The sequence below is a fragment of the Excalfactoria chinensis genome, chromosome 11 (genome assembly GCF_039878825.1).
Source record: "Excalfactoria chinensis isolate bCotChi1 chromosome 11, bCotChi1.hap2, whole genome shotgun sequence".
Lineage (NCBI taxonomy): Eukaryota > Metazoa > Chordata > Aves > Galliformes > Phasianidae > Excalfactoria > Excalfactoria chinensis.
This window is the reverse complement of record NC_092835.1, coordinates 4,291,787-4,313,342: the sequence shown is the minus strand read 5'-3', so window position 1 is coordinate 4,313,342 and position 21,556 is coordinate 4,291,787. Positions and strand designations below refer to the sequence as shown.

Sequence of the window (21,556 nt, the reverse complement as noted above, 5' to 3'; positions counted from 1 at the left end):
GTGAGAGGAAATGAGGCGGTGCCAGCCTCATTATTCAATCCTATGAACTGAATGGTCTTTTTCACTTCCAAAGAACAAGATAGGTCTCTTAGTTTATTCATTTATTTATTGCTTTTCCACTGCAGTCTTAATTGGGGCTTTTTTTAGCTCCCACACTTTCCCAAAGCCTTAAAGCCAATCACAGAGTCTGGAGAAGTTGTTAATGCTTACCTAATAAAATTGCGTTGAGCTCCATCAGGGCACACTGAAGGCAGACTCACAAGGTCATGAACTGAAGTAAACTCTTACAACTCCATTTTCTTGTTATTATCATTTCTTTGGATCCTGATATTTAAAGTAAAATATATATTCATCTGTATAAGTCAATCCAAATCCCCAGCTGCAGAGTAACCCTTCAAGCTGTTATTTCTCTATTCATCAGAACATGCGGTCCTTTGGAAATCATTCACTAACCCCTCAGATACCTCTGGTTAAAATTGTGTGCATCCTACAGCGTACAACTTCATAGATAAAGACCACAAGTCCTGGTTAGGTGGGGATAATAACTGAATGAGAGCAGAAGCTGACCTTTTGAATGCACGCACTGAGTCACTGCTTCATCTCAGAAGCTAATGTAATCATAATGCACTTCATCTTTACTTCCTTTTAATGTCTCCACAATTCTCATTACTATAAATAAACCTGTTATGGAAAGTTGAAGCAGACATGGGACAATGGCCACTTTGGATAAGTCCCAGCACTCAGACATTCCTCTCCCCGTTCTATCGTTGCTCTGCTTAATGCTCCCCAGCACCAGCATCTGCTTTCTCCTAGATTACCTGGAGTCAGGACAACAGCTAAATGCAGCAGAAGAGAGCTCAGTTCATTGCCCTCGGTGATTTGGATCAGTTCTGCCTTTTTTCCCTCTGAATTGTTTAAATGATAATAAAATAGAGGACTGAATGCAGTTGGGCTGGAGGCTCTCAGGCATCAGGCCGACTTGAAATGCAGTCTGGCACTGTAGAAGTGTCAGGGTCAGGCAATGCCGTGAAGCAAAGCAGAAGCTTTCTTTATCTGCTTGTGTCAGCTGGAAGGTCTGTAGAAAGTGAGTAGGACAGTGCTATTAGGAGAACATTTTTTTTCTATGATTGTGCCCCTTAAATGTGCAAAAGGATGCCAACAGTGCCTGACTGATTGCTGTTTCCTATGTCTAACTGTAATGTAAAACCTTTTGCTTTTCATGCAGTATAATAGAGCAACACTACACTAGCTCCAACATTTACATGACAACTGGTCTGTTCCTGCTGGAACTTTCATAACTGTCTGATTGTAAAAATACTGTTTTACAGCAGAAAAACGATAGCTGAAGGGGCTAGCTGCAGCAGAACTAATCGTTTTGTTATCTGCTTGTTAACATTCCTATTGAAAGGAGAGCCTTGGCTAACATCCGTGGTGTAACTAGCACCGTAAAACAGCAGACAGATTCAACTTCTAAACGTACATGTTTGTAACACTGTGAACTAAATTAAGGCACAGAGGGGGTGGTGTATGGCTGCCTACCACTGCATATATTAAGGCACAGTTTCTGTTGATGCTGTAGCACTTGCTCACTTCTAAGAGTTCAAGCATGGTGCACAAATATTTACAGCAGGCAAAGCCGAAATCGTTTCCTGTTAGACATGAAGGTGTCTGCTGCTTCCCATTACAAACCCTTAGCACGCTTTCCACATCAGAGCACAAGGCTGCAGGCCACTGCAGAGCCTGTCTGTGCATGAGTGGTAAATTTCAGTGCCCAGCAGAGACAAGGCTGAGATGTTTGTGAGAAGCTGAGGTTTGTAGGGGGAAACTGCGGCTGAAAAGCTGAGCACTTGCAGGATTAGCTGCTACGTGGAGCTTTTCATTATTTAAGTCCCATTTCATTCCCAGTTTTTAGAAGCCTTTAAAAAGCTGCCTTTCAGCTTTACTCCACAAGGAACATCTGTGAAATTATTTACTGTGTCCATGTATTTCTGTTCTCTCTTTCTACTCTTTCCTTTGCAAAGAAAAAAGAGATGCTAAAAAAAAAAAATAGGTTTCAGCTGATGATGGCAAGAGCTGAACTCAACCCAAGTTTCTGAGCAGCGCTCTCAGGACATGGCTCTGTTAATGGGGCTGCCCCTCTTTGACCTGACCAGTCCAAAGCTTAACACATGCTGCGTTTTTGTTTTCTTACCATGGGATATTTTTCCTTTATTCTTTATGTCTTTGCTTTACGAGCTTTGGGGAATGGACATTTCCCAGCTCTGTTACGTGAGCTCTGTAGCTTCCAGTCACCAATCCAGAAAGGAGTTGGTGTTTCTTTCCTTTCTCTTTTCCACGATGCATTACTAAAATTGTGTGAAGCAAAGCTTATTAGTTCTGATAGTTTCACCGTTGTTTAAAAATACAAAGACTTTACATATTCGTGTAATACACAACGTTCTGTTTAGTGGTTTTAAACTGAAATTAACGATAGGCAATAATAATAACAACAATGGTGTCAAATTTAACACTGCAAGGCATAATTTTTCCTTGCTTACATGTCATTAAGGAGACTTGGAACCCAGTGGAAATAACATGGCAATTATTTTCACGCTTCCTAAGAAAGCGATTTGAGCTGATAGTCCCGGTTTGAGCCAAGAGGGAGCTCTGCCCTGCGTTCTGCTGGCGGTTTGGTTCCTGGTGGAACCAGGTTCGCTGGTCCCATCGTTAACCTCATCACCGGACACAGAGCCGTGAGCGGAATGACGAAGGTGGAAAAGCTCAGGAGTTAAACGAGAATTACACGTCGACACAGTTCAGGCTCAGCCTCTGGCAGGATCACTGTTTTTAATGCAATTTACTAATTAAAAACGAGCACCAGATTACGGAAAGACTGGAGCGAGGCGGCTTGGACAGGCGGTATTTCAGCTCCCTGCAGCGCTGCGCCACTGCGCTTCTCATCTCCTACCATTCGTTGGAGCTCCGTCCGGCCATCATCAGACCAAATCCTGCACATCGCACGGTTCGTGCCGTGAGAGCCGCCCGCAGCGGGGCCGCTTCTGCGCTGCGGCTCGGCTGGCCGCATCCGTTTCTCTCAGCAGATGCACCGTAACCGCATTATCGCGGATTAGCTGGATTTCTTCCTTTAAATGTACACTGCGAGAACCGACCTGCCAGCCAGCTGTTTCTTATCGGCCCCTTTAATCTGCCCGAGCCCGGCTCCGCTCCTTCCTTTCGCAGCTATTTCTGGCACCGCTCGGCGGGGCACAGCGCCGCGCGATGCATCTCCGCGCCTCCACCGGGGAATCCCTGCGTGTGCCGCCTCCTCCTCCTCCTCTCCCACCTCCTTCTCCTCCTCCTGGCTGAGCTCCTCGAGGAAAGACCCAGAAGGCGGCGGCGGCGCGGGGCTGGAAGTAGGGCAGCGGCGGGGCAGGATGAGTGGGGGCGCGCCCCAGCCCGGCCCCGCCGCAGCGCCGCATGGCCCGCGGGGCAGAGCGGCCGCGGCTGCAGGACGGCCCCGTGCTGAGCGCTGAGCGCTGAGCGCCGCCGCCGCCCCCATGGATAAGGCAGCCTCGCTGCACAGCGCCGTGCCCGCGCCGCCGCCCCGGCTCTACCTGCCGCGGAACTTCAGCTGCAGCGCCTGCCTCTATGGCAGCCTGGCCGAGCGCTGCAGGGGCGGCTGCAGCCCCGACGGCGACGCTCCCCCGCCGCCGCCGCCGCCGTCCGCCCCGCGGGACGCGACCCCCGAGAAGCCGCCGCCTCCGCCCCGCGGCCGGGAGCCCACCGTGCCCGCCGTGCCGCCCAGCCCCACGCAGCGCCGTCGCGCCAAGTCGCTGCCCACGCCCGGGGATCGCAGCCTCCGGCCGGCCCCGCAGCACAGCCCGTCGCGCCGCAAGACCGTGCGCTTCGCCGACTCGCTCGGCCTGGAGCTCATCTCCGTGCGGCACTTCTGCGACGCCGACCTGCCGCAGGTGCCGCCGCCCGCCCCGCCGCGCCACGCCGACCTCTTCAAGACCAGGAAGCCGCCGACGCTGGGCGAGCTGGAGCCGGTGCCGTTCGGGCCGCCGGTGCCGTTCGGGCCGCCGCTGGAGCCGCTGTTCCCGCCGCATCCCGGCGCCGGCTCCGGCTTCGCGGAGCGCGTGCGGCAGCACAAGGTGAGGCTGGAGTGGGTGCGCTGCGAAGCCGCGGTGCTGCGCGGCGCCGTGCGGGTCCTCAACCTGGCCTACGAGAAGGCCGTGTCGGTGCGCTACACGCTCGACCGCTGGGCCAGCTGCAGCGAGGTGCCCGCCGCCTACCAACCCGCCGGGCCGGCCGACGGCCTCACCGACCGCTTCGCCTTCCACCTGCCGCTGGGCCCCGCCGCCGCCGGCTCCGACGCCGCGCTGGAGTTCGCCGTCCGCTACCGCGTGGCCGGAGCCGAGTACTGGGACAACAACGGCGGCGCCAATTACCGCCTGCGGGGCCGGGCGCGCTCCCCCTCGGGGCCGCCGCAGGACCCCGACAGCAGCGCCTGGATCCACTTCATCTGACGGACGGAGCGGCCCCGGCCTCGCCCCGCGGCGCCGCGCTGTGAGCCGGCGGAGGATGCTTGGAATCGGTTCGCGGATCAGCGGCGTGTGCTCCGCGTCCCGTCCGCGCCGCGCGGGGAGAGCGGTCCGACTGCAGGCGGCGGTGCGGGCTGTGCGGGAGAGCTGACCGTATGCGAGCCTGTCTTGGAAAGTGCTGCGAGTACTGCGTAGTCATTGAAAGACAGCGCTGTGCCGTAAAGCTCTGTCACGCTGCGGTAGGGCTGCCCCGCACGGAGGCGGCAGGAGCTCAGCGGTGCCGGTGGCTTGCAGCCCTGCGGGTTGATTCCCATTTCTCGTCTGAATGAGGTTCCTGGCTGAGCTGTCGGTGCAGCAACGCACTGCTTGCAAAACACTCCTTTCTTATTTTTTATCCCTCCCTAACTCTGGAAAAAGGCAGATTTCACACAGCTGGATGAGCTCTGGCCAATTGAAGAAAAGCCATATCTTGCCATATAAAAGTAAGTGTTCCAATAAAAGCATTGGGATGGCAGAGTATGTGGACTTCTGCCTTCAGAGCCGTGCATTAGATTGGTATGAGCAGTGAAGGGTTTCCCTTTTCTAGGCTGCTTTTTGAGGCAGTGGATGCGGGTTGTGCTGCTGCATGGTGCTGTCCTCCGGGAGCTCTGTCTGTCTGCAGGAAAGGGACCTCCAGAGTGTCACTGCTCAGAGTGGCAACACTCATGTTGGTATCATAGAATCCTTTGAGTTGGAAAAGACCCCAAGAGGCCACCTGGAGCAGCTCCCCTGCAATGAACAGGGACACCTACAGCTCCAGAGCCCGTCCAGCCTGACCTTGGGTGACTCCAGGGATGGGGCATTCATCACCTCTCGGCACAACCTGTGCCATTACCTCACCACCCTTACTGAGGAAACTATCCAGTCTAAATTCCCCCTCTTTTAGTATGAAACCATTTCCCCTTGTCTTGTCACAGCAGACCCTCCTACAGAGTCTGTCCCCTTCCTGCTTACAGCCCCTTTTAGGTACCAAAGGGCCACTCTCAGGTCTCCCTGGAGCCTTCTCTTCCCCGTGCTGAACAGCCCCAGCTCTCAGCCTGTCCCCATAGGAGTGGTGTCCCATCCCTTGGGGCCGTTCTCTGCTACCTGCTCTAACATGATCTCATGCATGGCTGTGAGATGACATTACATTGAACATTTTAGATCTTCTTCAGGTTTTTCAGGAATGACATTAATTCTGTTAATTCTAATGTGTTTTTGGGTCCCTCGTAAGTATCTTGGACAGCTTGGTTGGTGTTGAGTTCTCAAGGAACCTTTTGACTTTGATGGGAATTGGGAGCACTTTTGTCTCCTGGTTCTGCCAGAATAATTGAACTGAGGAATTCTGGAGAAAACAATTTGGCAACATGATGGGAAAAGAGCATTTCCTTCAATTCTTCTAGACCTCTTGCTGGTCTAATAGAAAATCACAGTGCTAGTGGCTGCTCTATACTATCATAGCTTGGTTTTAGTTCCAAGTTTTCCCATCCCTGTGATCTTAAAAGAAACACACTGCCAGGACCCACTGAGCATCTCATACATTAGAATATTAAGGCTTGTAGTCAAGTAACACTGTGTATTTGGTGCACATCTATAAAGGTATATCTATAAAGGAGCTAGGTCTTAGTTTGTGATAAAAGCACATTGAGTGGTGTATTTGCTCATGAAAGCCCAAGTGTCTTTTAGTTAACCCTAGCTTTTTGTAAGAGCCTTAATGCTGGAGAGAAGGGAAAGGACTTATCTCCGTTTGGAAGCACTTTCAGATATGGTGGGAATGCAGCCAAACATCTCTTCAGTTTTGCTGTACCTTTCCTAAATGCTTTTTCTTGGCCTTCTCTGCCCACATACTAAACCAGCAACTTATTCTGGAGCATCCCAGTGCTGTTGCTTGTGGGGAAAAAGCAATTTCCGTGCACTGTAGCTTAACCAGAGCTATAACTTTATTTATGAAGGTTTAACCCCTTTGTCAAATAAATATCTGAATATTAAACCTCTGTGGGATGTAGCACACCAGAAGAGCATTTTGCAAAGCAGACTCCTGAGCTTTGAAGCAGCTCAGCCTGTCTTCAAATCTCAGTTCTGTGGGTAACTTTATGGCCTTGAGTGTGAACACAGGTTATCAGCGGTGTTTGTGTAGCTCCAGTAAAAGACCAGGACTTCTGGAGGCACACGGGGACTTCTGAAAGCCTCAAAGGTGGCCCAGAGGATGCTACTGGAAAAGTAATGGAACAAGTTGGAGGTGTTTAAATAGAAACTCCTCAGCAATATATGCCAAAGCTGCACTGCTTTGCTTTTCACCTCTGTCACATTAGTTTATTCTGAAGTCAGATTTTAAAAAGAAATGACTGCAGGCACACTGAGTGCGAGGCAAAGCAAAGTATTTGAATTAGTTTTCAGGAGAGTAAATTGCTTTCAGGCCAATCTTCTTCAGGAGCAAAAATATCACCTCAGCTGTTTTCATTTGCGTGACTGAAGCCCATGCGGCCTTCCCCTGCAAGTGATGTAGAGTGGTTTGGGCAATAACCCTTAGGTAGCATGCTTCACTTCTAAGTGAATTACTCATCACTGATGTCTTTGGTGACACAGAGATGTCCGTCATTCATTGTGCAAAGCCGTAGCTTTATGGAACGTGCCATCTCATTTCATGTGCAATACGCTGATCCCTTCCGCAGTAAGTTGTACTGTATGATGTCCAGAGACATCGATGTCTGCTGTTGCACAGTTAGTTAAGCTGCTTGATTTTTTTCGCGTGCAGTTCCATTCCTCTTACAGCAGTATTTCTGAAATCTACCCAATTAGTAGAAATCCTAACGAGAATCAAACCAATTAAGTGGCTGTAGGCTGAATTTCAGCTTGCTGGCGGTATTAGCCTAACAGCAAGAATCAGAAGGTGGTACTCATTGTCAATACATGCAATTTGCAGGTAACTTCTTGATGCATATGGATGTGCCTCAGTGTGTCATTCACTAGCAGAGTATGTGCACACTGTTGTTCCAGCACGTGAGGGGGAAGGTGGGTCACTGCAGTGAGCAGAAGTCATTTATGTAAGAGCACGGTCTCTTTACACATACATGAAATGCTTCTCATTTGCACCAACAGGCACACACCTGCTAATTGTGTGTTTTAACATCACCTACAGAAATACTCCAAATCTGCTTTTTAATGTGTTATTAAATATCCGTATTGGAATCTTGACGTGCCTTTCAGCATTTCCTAGGAAGAAATATTATTTGTTCCTTAACTCTCCCACTGAATGTCCATCCATTCTTATTACAATGAAATGAATACTAAAAATAATAATTCTATTTCCTGAAGCACTTTCAGCTGTTCTCCGTAGCAGCCAGCAGAATTTGATAGTATCTTCCTGTATTACCACGAAAGAATTTACTGTCTGAACCACATCTTCCTGCTACACCTCTACAATTACGTCGTTGGGTAAAAAAATACTGTGACTGTAGTTAGCATAAGAAAATAGAATTATTGTATATATTCACCACTTACACTGATATTCTAAATATATTCTGTCAGAGCAGAAGTTCTAGTTTTTTATGAAATGTGGCTGTGTAGACGTGATCGCCTTTACAGCTTTTCCTGTGATGTCTCTGATGCTGCGTAACGCTTATAGTTACAGCTTCTAGGTGGACTTAATCTCTCTGCACGCTCTGTGCAATGGGATTCGAGTGCTCACTGGCCTTCTGGCAGACTACCCAACTCTCTTCCCTTATGCACTCTATGTACCTGTGTGCTGACTGTGACAGGATTGCCTACTGAAATGAAAATACGGCTGAGTACCGACGTTGAGGATCTACGGTCACGTACAGTTTGAGGTAGGAGGTAAATGGTGGCTCTTTATTTACTCAGTTCTCGAATTCTGCTTTTAGTTTATTTTGTGGAGAGTCTTTTTTAACCCAGGATTTTCCTAACTTTTCTGAATTATTTTCCATTCCATTCTGGAGGGAGGCAGAAAAACAGCTTTCCTTCCAGTTTTACTCTTTTAATATCAAATAATAGCCTGCAGAATAAAAGATGCTTGAAATAACATACGCACTAGCAATTCCAAAGAATATAGCTAAGAAAAATGTCATACGTGAGATGTGCTTTTAAAAATGTATGTGCTTTCGTTTAGCAAGGCAGGATAAACCCCCCAAGTCCCAGTGTGTTCTACCAAGGAGTTCTTTCTATGCAATATTACGGTGAACCTGCTTTTGTTAGGGGTAAACCTGGTTGGTATCATCGCTGTGTTGATGTGTTGTGTGTAGAGTATTCTGTTACAAGTGTCATTAGGGAAACTGGGTCTTAAGTAGTGATAGATTTTGAGGCTCTTTTGTCTGACGTCACTAAACATAAGCATGGTCTGAGGAGCAGTGGCTTAGACACAGTGCTGTGGATTGTGCTTTCCTCTACTCCATGTCACCTTCCAGCAGGAAGCATTGCATTGCATTGCACTGCATTGCTTTACCATTGTGTTTTCAGATATCATATTCCTGTATCTTAACAACAAACCAAACTGGATTGTACTTTTACACTCACGCAGCTAACACGTGTGGTTTTAAAGCCCTTCAAAAGCAGTAGGCCCAGCACTGTTAGGATTACTGTCGAGTCCCATCTCCAAGCAGTATCCCAGGCATTTGTGTGCATCATTATAACTGGCCCAGTGGGCAGCACCCAGGCACCATATTCTATACTTTCAGGGGGTCAGGACACTCCAGCTGTGCCTGGGTGCAGACACCTGTATGTGGGGGACAGGAAAACTGCCAGGACACAAAGTTCCTTTTCTTGAAGTGATTCAAACAAACCTGACTCCTCCAGTACAGTGTTAAAGTGCTGCTCTTGGTAACGGGGATGCTGTCTGCTCAGGACAGTGTGTGTGACGTGCAAGTTTCTGTTGTTTCCTTGATTTACACGGGCTTTGTTGACAAAAGAATTTGTTCTAAATGTTACAGCTCTGTTCCTTTTGGTTCCAGTTTCTTTCTGCAGTGTTGATACTTCACTAAGCAATGTTTGTTTCTAATGTTTGTAAAAATAACCTAATATCACCACAAGTTCAAAATCAACTTTTTCTAATAATGCCTTGTAATGTAGCCTTACAGCATTTCAGGTTATTTTCCACAAAAACAACATCTAATCACCGGTTGTCACCTATATTTATAAACCTGTAGCTTCTCGATGTCATTAAAGGTTAACAAAACAAATTGCGAGCATGTGGTGAATATAAACCTCGTGTTTTATTGTGACTTCCTTTGGCTGAGGGTCTGAATTCTGTTCTGTTCTGTCCATGGTGTATGTGGAAAGCAGGGGGTGATGCATTGCCCACCCAGAGACAAACAGCAATCTCCAAGGTTTCCATTCAGAATGTTCTGTGTGGAGCTGGGTTGGCAGTCTGCTCTCCTGAAGTATAACCACTTCTCAAGAAGATAAGATGAGATTATCAGTTGGCTATATAAGTGCGTGTAGCTATCTTTATAGTCTTGTATCTTTAGCACATTTGCAGATAAAGGCACTGCAGCAGTCTTTGTAGTCCAGAAAGGGATGCCTGTGTTTTAACTGCTTGTGGCTTTAATCCTTCCCAGCTCAGCACTGCTGTGGTCACCAGCGCTGAACCATTCTGTGCAATTGAGCATTCAGCTGCCAAACCCTGTGCTAGGTATGGCAGGTATGGGAACAGCAGTCTGTCCTCCTTGCAGGAAAGTACGAGATATGTGAATAGTGAATTTATTATTGCACAAATAACAGTTTCAGTTTTCTAGTGCTGGAGGGCTGCTTGGTCTAGGAGGATTTCTAAGCCTGGCGTATACTGAGCACTAACTGTGGTAGAGCTGCTTCTGTAATGAGCACATGTTCATTCCCCAGTGGTGATGCAGTTGAGGCTATTTAACTATTAGCTGGGTGAAACTTAAGGATTCTTTCAAACGTGCTTTTTCTGACATCAGAATGACTGCCTGTTTTTCCTTACAGCCCTTCACTTGCACAGGTATAGGTAGGAAGGAGGAGGAGGAACTGGCTGTGCCAGCTGTGAAGTCTCTTTTCAAGACTGTTAGATTCTCTATCAGAAAAATGACTTTAGATCACACAGGATCACATAGGGATGACATGTTATCCTTGCTACCACAGTATGGAAAGTAGACATATTCCTTCCATGGCATTAAACATCCTCATTCTCTTCTACCTCGGCTAATATTTGTACCAAACAGCCTGATTTAAAAAATGCCCCTTAGTCTCATGGAAGGCAGACAAAATGTTTCAGTTGTAGCTGAGCTGACTTTGCTTTGGTAGCTGTGGCACAAGTGGGGCAGTTGGAACAGGCAGGAATGGCCAAGAATACTGAGTTCTCTGTCATTTTCTCTTGATCCAGCCCCCTGCAGTGAGGAAGGGAGGGAGTGATTGCTGAAAAGCACAAGTGCTGGTAGGTTCCAAGTGCTAACTCATCCTCCTAACTTATGGAAAGGTAGAAGTGCTGTACTTCCATTAAAATGCATCTCTGAGGGAAAGACACTCAATAACATGAATAATTGAACACTATAAACAAATAAAAAAGCCTAACAGCAGGTGATGTAGGACAATTGTACTGCATTAAGATAGATCGGGTCTGAAGTGACTGAATTATGCTTTGTCAGGAAGAGAGGGATATCAATATTGTAAGGTAAACTATCCAGTGCAGGTACCACAGGCTGCATTCTGCTGCCAAGGAGTGCTGTGTCCCAAGCAGCCTGGGAGCAGAATCACACTGAGAACACTCCTAAGCTGCTCTTACAGTTCATCTCTGGCTTGTGCCAGCTGGAACATCGTTTGCAGCCTTAACAAGCAGGCTCCTATTGGCCTAGTGGGTGCCGTCACACTTGGAACCTGGTATAAAATTGCACTCCCAGGCCAAATGCCTCACCTCAGCAATCTGACAAAGGTGGCAAAGATGATGGGTAAGATAAAATGAGCGGCACGGTTCTGTGAGGAGTGATTGTAAGCATTTCCAATGACAATTTTCAATATGCTTAATATTTTTTTCTGACCTTGAAGTTGTGGTAGGGAGCTAGCTGGCACTGCAGTACCTGTCCACGTGGAGGGGTCCATTGCCCCATCTCTAACATGCTGAGCGCCACCGTGTGGGTAAATTATACAATTACTTCTTTTAAAACGAAAAGATTAAATCACCATGTAACCATCTGATAACGTGGAACACTCCGTCCCACCTGCTGGAGAACCTGTGCTGCCATTATTCACCATTCGTAGTTGCCCTTCTCTTCGCCCAGGTTGGCCATGCAGGTGCTGACACTTCCATTGGCTCTTGCACTGCAACAGAAAAGCCTTGCATTTTTGGTTGAGGAGCTGAGGGTCGCTCTGGATCAGCTTATTGATACAGTTCTGAACTGCTACAGAAAGATCCCAATTCCTGATCCATCAATACAAAGCAGCAGCAAAGAGAGTCCTGACCCACCGGACATCAACTCTCTGGAGACTCCAGTTAAGGGAAGCATTAGAAACTGAGATCTGCCACGCTCCTAATCTAATCATGAGAGGCTTAGGTAATTGTCTTACAGCTAATTTAATGACAGTGAAGTTCACATTGTCCTTATTTTGTGTTCACAACAGGCTCCTGACAAACCAGAAAGATATTTTCATAGAAACATGTTTCCAGTGCTTAGGTTAGCACTAGACCAGCATACTATTTAATCTATCATCTTTATAGCTAAAATTAGATGATGGCTCGCTAACAATGCATGGTGGTGCTTTGATACACCTGCTTAACACTGCGTGATGAAAAGTCATGATTAACAATCTACACAGACAGCAGTACTGGAACGTCACCACCTCAAAACCCCAACTATTATTATTTATGTGGTTTTGTTCTTCCAGCTTCATCCCATCTACTTGTTTTTCCTCTTTGTTCATAGTAACAATTAGATAACTTGCACTTGTGTGCACGATGGGTAGCAATTCATAGGGAGAGGCAGTGAAAAAAAGGGCAAATCTTGAGGCATGCATTCTTTACAGATAAAAACCTTCAAAAGTAGATGTGGATTGCAAAAAAAAAAAACCAAGCTTAACTTATGTGATGCAGTTAGATAATGTGAGAGAGAATGGGGCTGGTATTTGTGAAACAGACAGAAGATGTGATGACATAATTAACCCCTACGATATAAAGAGACATAAGTATTAGTTGAGGGAGAAACGTGGAAATCATGATTTCCCATAAAAGTAATCTTTTCAATGGGTCTGTAATGTTTGGTATCCAGTAATTACGAGTGTTAAGTTCCCAGGATTAGGACATAAAAAGCCACAGAGAAAGTGGTTACTTTGTAAAAGATTATCTCCTTTATTCATTTTCTGTAGGAACACGTTTAAATTTCCCCTCAGTTCACACAGCATTTAGAATTGTCATGGTCCAAATCTAAAATACGCTCACCCCATTTTATTTTAATGAAAGGCATTCATTACACGTTGATGCTGGCAAACTCTGAGTCTATGCTGTTGCAGTCTGGCTCCAGCCAGTGTGTGCTGGCCTAACTGAAGCTTCTTCCTGATGATGAATGCAGCAAGGTTGTGGGATGCCTTGGAAACTAGGAGCTCCGCTTGAGTAGCACACAGCAAACTTCCAACAGAATTCCGCCTGTGTCACCTTACACGGATTAAGATCCCCCTATTTCCCTTTAGAGCAACTGAGAGGCACTTGGTTTTCCCTCCTGATTTGTGCTTGGCTTCTGATCACTGTTTTAAAATCTTGCTTTTAAGAAAAGCTGTATTCCAAGCCTCTGCCTTGCTGTTATGTTTCTGTAAGATGCAGCTCTGTACCACTCAGACTTACCTTTAGATGTCACGTCAATTTTGACTGCACGATTGTGGAGTCATTAAATGTCAGGTCTAATATAATCAGCTTCTTGGTTTGCAAAATGGAAGTTTTAGTCTCATTCATTCTATGTCCTCATTACAGCAGCGTGCCTACGTGATCTTAAAGGCACACATGGCAACATTATGTACTAAGGTGTTGCTGATCACATGATTTTCAAAGAGAATCATTCACAATTGCTAGGCACATGATGTAGAATCCTCACCTACCTGTGACACGTGTGGTGTTTATTTAGTCCAGACAAAAGAAAACACAGCCTAAACAGCACCCTCAAGAGCCTCGCTAAATGGTCAGTGCACGAGCTTTGCATAGTAAGAAAGCAAAACAAGGAGCATACCCTTGTAAAGGCAGAATTATTTGAATTTATTAATTCTTTATGCTTTCCATCTTCATAATACTATGCAAAGAAGTAAAAAACCCAACATAATCATGCAAAGAGGTAGCTGATGTAGTTTCTCTTTTTTTTGGTATCGTCCTTGCAACTATAACTAAGGTTAGGAGGTTAGGGAAGCACTGTTTTTTCGTATCCTAAAGTTATATAAGTCAGGCAGCTCATAATAAAAATCCCTTACAAGTATGCACGTGTTAAGACATTTTATCACTGTAATAATTCATGGCATGTGTATGTGAACGTGATACTTTTCAGCTTGCCAAAACTCAATATTCCTTACTTCAAGTGATCGATGACAGACTACATTGAAATATTTTATACGGGTTTATTTCATTGTTCCAGTTCAATCCTCAATGGATTTTATGTATTTCTCATAAGCGTCTTCACTCATCAGTTCATCAAGTTCAGCAGGCTTTTCCACAGTCATCTTGATAAGCCAACCTGCAGTTGGGAAGTTAAAAAGAACAACAGCTGCAAACAGCCTGCACCAAGGGTTCATTCACATCACCTCCGTAGAACAGCACTGCCACCACTCAAACAGAGCTCTGTCACACTGCAGGAGTTAAGGGCACTTCCTCTGCAGCAAAACAGCACTGCAATACTTTAAAAGCAAACACAAACAACAACAAAACCAAGCAAGTAACCTGAAGGAGCCTTCTGAGTCAGACTGGTTAGTTCAGCTTTGTCTCTTACAGTGGCTTTAGGAAGGGACTGTATAAGAAAAGAGCCTGACCACCAGGATCATGAGTTGTTACAGAATCGAGAACGAAAAACATCATCAAGGGAAAGAGATTCAAACTCAACCTCAGTGCATCTGAAAAGAACACACTGCAATGAAGTTGTCAGCAAAGATAAGGTTATAATAATATTATCATGCAATAAATTTTATTGGGCTTGGACTATATTCAATATCTTCAATTTTAAGCCTCCATACAATTACATTGGAAGAACTAGGAATCACAGACCTATCTGTGATCACAAGCAACACTGCCAGCATCCAGGTGCTGTTTTTTATTGAAAGATAAGAACATCATCTTACCATCTTGATAACAAGATTTATTGACGAGCCCTGGGTTGTCTGTAAGGGCAGCATTAATGTCAGTCACTTCTCCTGTGAGAGGAGAGTAGAGCTCACTGGCAGCTTTCACACTTTCCAGAGCCCCAAACTCATCTGAAATACAGAACAAGATTTCACACTCTTAAGAGGAATTCACAAAGCACACGAGTTTCAATCAGACATTGTAGTGACGACCTGCCTGTACAGCAGTGCCTTTACACTGAGGGAGGAAAACTATCGAAGAGTGGAAGCGACCATCTCTGCATCGCAGACAGCAGCACTGAGCTGCTGCAGGGAAGTAGCACAGCACTGGCTAGCTGGTTATTACAGGAGGAACAGGAATTTCTTATGTTTGGCTAATCCATTGGCCATGAGCTGACACAGTTAGGAATCCCATTCAACTATTGCTGCAAGACTTCTAAATGAGCCTTCTATTTACAGTGTAGACCTTTTTTAATGCCTAATTTGGTTACAAAATAGAACTCGAGGAGCTCTCTTGTTCTTCAGAAACGCTATCAGCTGTTACATTCGCACTCACTGGAAAACACTCATTAGTATTCCAAAGCACCACCCAGCTGCTCTGCTCTCCTTTCTATTTCATATGCAGTTATGGAAACAGGGCCCAGAACAACATTAGACAAGAGCAGCCCTAAACCATAAACAAAGAGGCTGGGGAACGTGGAGTGGTCAGAAAGCAGACAGGAGACAGAACAGCACGTTCTGAGAAAGCTTGGGATTAAAGTAGAGCTGCAAGTGGTAGAAAAGAGAAGTGGAAATGAAATTCCTTCAGATAATGCTACAAGTTGGTTAATTAGAACCCGAAACACAAAACTTCTGTAAAGCATTCACCATTCAGTGTGATGTAACAGCTGTGGCCTGAACAGCCTGATGCAAAAGGATGGGGAGAGAAACTCCTGCTACTTCACCTCAGTACATTTACACTCTCATTCTGCAATGCGTGAAGCTAATGACAAGCTTTTCACACCACAGTGAGGCAGTGCTCTGTGTATATACAGGGATGGGTGTGCTTTAAAGCAGAATATAGATAGAAGTACAAAACAACATACCTAAAAATGTTGGATTTTAAATAAAGGTTTTGAAAAGTAGGTACCTTCTGCTATCATGCATAGTATACCAGACATGCATTCAGAGACTTGGAAATGAAAGCTGTAATCTCTGTTCATAGAAATACGTGCTTCTGTTTTGCATCCAGATGTGTAATGATGTTAACAAACATAAAGATTACTTAATAGAATTTGACTTTGAAAAGAATCTAGAAGTGGAACCAGAGCTGAAACTTACCATCTTTATTCAATTTTGTCCCAATTTCTGGAAGACTACAGTAAACAACGTCTCCTAATGCTTCCTTAAAAGAAAAACAAATGCATCAAAGCTTACATTAAAGGAACTTTAAGTTGAAATTACCTGACACAGTAACTCTAGAACCAAACCAACAAGTCACCTCCCTGTGTAGATGTAGATGTTATTTAAAGATCGTGCATTTTCTACTTTTTAACACTTAACTTGAAAGTAAAACAAAAATGTTAAGTTACCGTGACCCAAATGCCAAATTAATTGTTATCCATTATAACTCGGGCTGAGTTGTAAGGCATGTAATCTATAGATTTATTCAGGCAGAATGAGATAGAGCATCTGCTTATCTTCTCAGCACCAGCCAGCACAGCACCTGTTATGGTGGACAAAGTCCCCTGCAATTTCAAGGAATTATCCCCTCTGGCACAAGGCACAGAAGCATCACTTGAAATCAAATGCAGCCATTCCCCTCCAGTGACGGCTCGAGAGCTGCAAGCATGCAGCCTGTCCCTACTGACTGAATGAGGAGCCTTACCACCAGAAGAATCAGCTCAACTGGAACAGGTGACAAACATACTGTTATACCTGTTTGTGCTAAGGAATGCTAATTCCACTTCATTGCTAACTTCCCATGATAGAAGTTTCATGTCTAGCAAATCTCTGTCCTGAACTTGCCTGTGACTACTCCGAATCACATGCTTGCACCAGAGCAGAACAAAACTCCAAAGGGTCCCCTCCTACCTCCACTATTTTATATTGAGAAATATAAACTGTGTTACACTTCTGTCTGGAATAGTTCTTTTTAGCCAGAGGAATTGCACCTCATTCATGTTCAAGTGGAATCTGACTCGAAACGTGCACGGCATCCTCTCACCACAGCCACATACTCCCAAGGCCTACAGAACCGTGGTAATAAATGCAGTTTTGAATTCAGCTGAACCATTAAGTTTCCATCACACTCAGCTCTCCACAGGCTTGATCTAAACCAATTAAGAATCTATCAGAATGCCGAAACAGCGTGCTCTTCTCAAATAATGTGACGGTGCCAAGTCCAAAAACCTCATTCTGCGTGTATAGGATATGCAATTACAACCATCAAAAAACAGCAGCTATCCAAAGAGCAAGGACAAGAGCAGGTATGTGTAAGTAAACATTGCAGACTTGGGTAGAAAAGGAGAGGGTTGATCAATACCTGTGCAAAATTGCTGATTCCTACTGTTCCAATGCCATTTTCAACTGATATCCATTCATGCTTGTCTGTGAATTTGCGGGCTACAACGAAACAGACTTGATACTTCAGAAATCAGTGGCAAGTTGCTCGCTTAAACACAATACACTGAAGTTACAAACCCTGCTGCTTTGCTTTGCTTTCCCCTGAGGTTAGGTGCTTTGTTCCCCCGCACACCCCACCATGGAAAATACTGCAAACAGCAAATACAGTTTACAGAAGCACTTTGTTCTGCTCAGGACACGCTTAGTGGCACAGCAGCAGCTCACTGCAGGGTTCTGCCCCACAGCCTTCCTTGGATCCTATGCAATCATCCAGAAACTTGTGAACCATGGGGGTAAAAGGAATAGTTCTCATTCAAATGTAAAATACAAATCCAAAGCATACATCTTTACTTCACTCGCAGTAATAACCTTTTCTATGATGCCTTGAGGTCTTCCCAAGCATATTCAGTGTTTCCTTCCCAGGAATAATGAAGTTGCAGTCAGAAGGTTAGCGTTAATAACACGATAGATAGTGTCAGCATTGCAGCATCCCATTCAAAACATGAAACAGAGCAACCAGGTGAAGCTGCAGCCTGCCTGCTCTGGGCAGCTGAATCCCTTCCCTCTCCTTATGTGTTCTCTACTGTCTACTTCTCCCATTCAATGTCATCACTGATATATGTAAAAACAGGCACAATCAATATAGGTAAAATTAATGGGGCCATTGAAACAGGCAAGCGTTACTTAAGAGAATTTGCTGTTAATACTATTAGAACAACACAGTACTCATTCTGAATAGTTCTAAGATGTGCGTGTGTAAGACTGTTAAATCTCTTCCACAGCAGTCCCACAGTTCCACATAGAGTGTAGGGCTGTAAGTCTCAGGGCTGCTCATGTTGTCTTTTCCCAGCAGCAGTTATTTTTATATTCAAAAGAAGAAACTGAAGCAGACAGTTTTCTTCCTGACATCTCACACCGAGAGCTTCCAGCCTGCTTCGTCCTCCTCACATGCAATTGCCCTCAGCAGTCCTTTGGGTTTTCTTCAGTTTTTACATATCTTTTCTACCTTCCCTTCTTGCACCCATCCAGTCACACAGGGGATGCTCCACACATTCCTGGGAGATGAGTGCCAAAGTAGTGCAGCTGGGCCCTCCTTCTGGGTCCCAAATCCTCTTCTCGAGCTCATTGCAACCCCTAAAGAAATGCAGCTTTATTTCCTTGGCTCGCATGTAACAGAAAGCAGAAATCCTCACTTCAGGTCTGTTAAAATCCTCATGCTTAGTAACGTTCTGTTTCAGTTGTCGTGATTCATCTATATGGGCTGAAGGTGTGGAAGAGGTGAAATGGTCTCTCTCTTGTGGCAGCTCAGGTTTCACATGTATATTTATTGTGGCAGCACAACATACAGAAGCAGAGCATACAAAACAGACCGAGTATAATGCAAATAAAGCATCTTTCCACACAGCATCACTCAAATAATAACAAAAAGAGCACAGAATTTCATCTAGCGCTATTAACATCTACATAAATCTCTCAGGACGTGTTCAAATGAACAGGAGAAACCAAACTGCTTTAGGTCAATGCATTAACCCCCAGGTAATTGGGATTTCATAGGAAATGAGTAATGAACCATGAGAACAGAACAACACAGGACCTCAAGCCCCCGCTGAACATTAACGTCATGCACATCACAGAGGAGCCAGCCAGTATCTTTCTATGTTGAACAATGATATTGTGCAAGATTTGTTTAAAAGGCAAGATTATGGGGAAGGGAAAGAGAAGAGAAAAACAAATTTCACTGCTCTGTTAGAAACTGACATGCTCTTAACAGCCCAAAATGCCCGTATGATTCTCATAGAATAGATATAATTTTAGTTTTTGTTTGTTTTTGTTGTTTTTGTTTTTGTTTTTTTTTTTACAAAGAAAAAGGTTAAAATGAGAAATTCTAATATATAAAGTAAATAAAGTCCAGGTCAAATGAGGAGTTAATGAGTAATCTCAAAATCCGAACTTTGAGCTTAGACGACCTGCACGTGAAAGAAATCAAAGTATAGGAGTATCAGACATCAGAGCACAGCAAATCTCTTCTGCGAGCGTCCTTTGCCACAGAGCAGCTCCATGTACTCCAGCTTCATTCATTGCAGCACGGCTTTGCTTTCAGCTTAACGAGCACATCCTAAATTCACACCCCCATTTAGTTCATCCTGCCTCTGTTCAGTGTTTCAGAAACATATACCTGAAGAGTGATGGGAAACTCACACCTCCACAAACAGCCATACAAAACTTTTTCCTCTCTGCCTAAAACCAAAGCACAGCTCGTGTTATTTCTTACGGTTACATCTAGAGCAAGCAGCAGGGATATTAAGCAGCTAGATTAGTGATAGAAGCAAATAACGACGGATGCTACTTCTTTAACTCGCAGCATGCAGTGAACAGCGAGGTTACTGGGCTGTGTGGGAGCAAACTTGTTGTCAGTGGTAGCCATTACTTGTCCGGCTCTCCTTTGCATTTCTGTTGTGCACAGCACCACGGAGAACAACTTTCACTCCAAGACAGTTGCTCCAGCAGCACGCGGACACCTGCGAGGTGCCACCACTGCTGCTCTCCAGCCATTTTAGGAGGCAGCCCGGCACCCTGCCCGGACAGCTCTGCCCTTCCAGCCTGCACGAAGCAGCTAAAACACAACGCAGCCCAACCCAACACAAAGCACTTCTGTGCACGGTGTCCTTCCAGGCCCGCTATTTCAACTTCCAAGCCGCGCCGTTCCCGGTACGGAGGATCCCCTGCAGCCCTCCCGCCCTGCTGCAAAGCGCAGCGGTAAGTGCAGCGCACACCCGGTGCAGCCACCAGCATCACGCAGGATTCGCCCCTTTGCGGCTCACGTTGCGCCGAGCAGCGCCAAGCGAGGACGGGCGGCACCTCCCCGCGGCCTTCGGGCCTCCAGCGGCACTCCCGCACTCACCGGACAGCAGCAGCGAGCCGGTGCCCAGCCTCCGCACCGCGGGGACCTGCGGCCGTACCGACAAGCGCGAGCAGCGCGGCGCCAGGGCCGGCCCGAGCCGCCGCAACGCCAACCACGCCATCTTTGCCGGGCGGCCTCGGGCGGGGGCGGCGCCGCGCCGAGATCCCGCCTCTCGGCCGAGGCGGCCATTGGAGCCGCCATGTTTGTTCGGAGGCGTTTGGATGCGGCTCCCCGCGCGCCCTGCTGAGGGAGGTAACCTGGCTGCACCGGGGCCTGTCGCTTGGCTCGCGGCTGTCGCTTTCTGCCAAGCGATGCGACACACGCTCGGTGCTGATCAGGTGCCGAGCCCGCCGGCAGTGCACATGGGATGCTTTATTTCGCGTTTTGTGCGGGTTCTTTCAGCTACAATAGCATCAATCAGAGCTTGTTGAAGGCTACGTACAGCATTCCGGTCAGAAGCACGATAGCCAAGTCTGGCCGTTGCAGCTGGCAGCTACAAAGCACGATATTTAGCCCACAAACAAAGCAGCGTTTTCGTTGTGGTTAGCCATTAATCGCTGACGGGTTGCTTTGGCTGATCGTTACAGCCCGTCTTCTCTTCCTGCTTACATTTAATCCCAAAGAAACCGAAAAGTTTCATGAGCATTAAGTCCACGATTTCCTCCTCTTCCGAAGCCTGAAATAAGGACAAGGGACCAGTTAACAGGCGGGAGGGCCAGGAGCAGATGCAGCTCCTGATGGAGCAAGAGAGAGTTGCAGGAGATCAGTGCTCCGTGCCGTATAGATCAGTTTTTACTTCGGGCATAGCACGGACCACTGCCAAAGCCGATTTAGTGTGTGAATGCCAGGCTATGGATCTGAACAGGAATGGACAGTGTAATTGTGGAAAATCTGAAGCATGCCTTATGGGAATAGGCTGACTTCTTAAAAGTAGGACTGAGTTTACATAGGTATTCCACCACCTGATGAGACCTATGTTGTTAGTAAGCACTGCACGACAAATGTTACAGCACAGCAGGAGAGCTGAGATGAACACACCTGGTAGTGCTTCTGCTCCTCACTGAAAGCAACCAGAATCACTGAGATGAAGAGATTGAGCACCACAAACGTCATGAAGATGATGCAGGATCCAATTAGGAAGGAGCCTAAAATCGGGCTGTAGTCCAAGATCTGTAGGATCAATCAGGTAAGACATCACGTTCTGATTTTAAAAGGGAGCTTACATACAAGCAGCAATCAC

The 21,556-nt window shown here is 46.1% G+C and overlaps 4 protein-coding genes across 4 annotated transcripts in view; 2 read left to right on the top strand and 2 right to left on the bottom strand.

Moving 5' to 3' along the window:
- Window positions 1-3,393: 3,393 nt before the first annotated feature.
- PPP1R3E (protein phosphatase 1 regulatory subunit 3E) lies at window positions 3,394-9,716 on the top strand. The gene is made up of 2 exons (XM_072346832.1): window positions 3,394-5,005; window positions 8,167-9,716. Exon 1 carries the CDS (start codon window positions 3,537-3,539, stop codon window positions 4,506-4,508), a length of 972 nt encoding a protein of 323 aa, XP_072202933.1. The 5' UTR covers window positions 3,394-3,536; the 3' UTR covers window positions 4,509-5,005; window positions 8,167-9,716.
- Window positions 9,717-12,915: 3,199 nt separating this feature from the next.
- Window positions 12,916-20,476, bottom strand: GCSH (glycine cleavage system protein H). The gene is made up of 5 exons (XM_072346486.1): window positions 20,317-20,476; window positions 17,335-17,414; window positions 16,131-16,194; window positions 14,811-14,942; window positions 12,916-14,212 (listed from the first exon to the last, which is right to left on the bottom strand). The coding sequence occupies exons 1-5, from the start codon at window positions 20,435-20,437 to the stop codon at window positions 14,115-14,117; spliced, it is 495 nt and encodes a 164-aa protein (XP_072202587.1). The 5' UTR covers window positions 20,438-20,476; the 3' UTR covers window positions 12,916-14,114.
- A 21-nt stretch (window positions 20,477-20,497) lies between these two features.
- BCO1 (beta-carotene oxygenase 1) overlaps window positions 20,498-21,556 on the top strand; it is a 50,398-nt gene continuing 49,339 nt past the window's right edge. The window contains exon 1 of the mRNA XM_072346483.1: window positions 20,498-21,502. The gene's annotated coding sequence lies outside the window, so the exon portion shown is untranslated. The remainder of the gene's footprint in view (window positions 21,503-21,556) is intronic.
- LOC140257279 (polycystin-1-like protein 2) overlaps window positions 20,867-21,556 on the bottom strand; it is a 29,774-nt gene continuing 29,084 nt past the window's right edge. The window contains 2 exon segments of the mRNA XM_072346479.1: window positions 20,867-20,992; window positions 21,355-21,486. Coding sequence (XP_072202580.1) covers window positions 20,867-20,992; window positions 21,355-21,486 — 258 coding nt within the window.

Excerpts from the sequence above, each read along its gene's own strand:
- PPP1R3E (XM_072346832.1), top strand. The coding sequence starts at position 3,537 with ATGGATAAGGCAGCCTCGCTGCACAGCGCCGTGCCCGCGCCGCCGCCC.
- GCSH (XM_072346486.1), bottom strand. The coding sequence starts at position 20,437 with ATGGCGTGGTTGGCGTTGCGGCGGCTCGGGCCGGCCCTGGCGCCGCGC. Across the intron at positions 17,415-20,316 it reads CGGCTCGCTGCTGCTGTCCG|CCCGCAAATTCACAGACAAG; the intron begins GTGAGTGCGGGA and ends GTTTCGTTGTAG. Across the intron at positions 16,195-17,334 it reads GAATCAGCAATTTTGCACAG|GAAGCATTAGGAGACGTTGT; the intron begins GTATTGATCAAC and ends TTTTCTTTTAAG.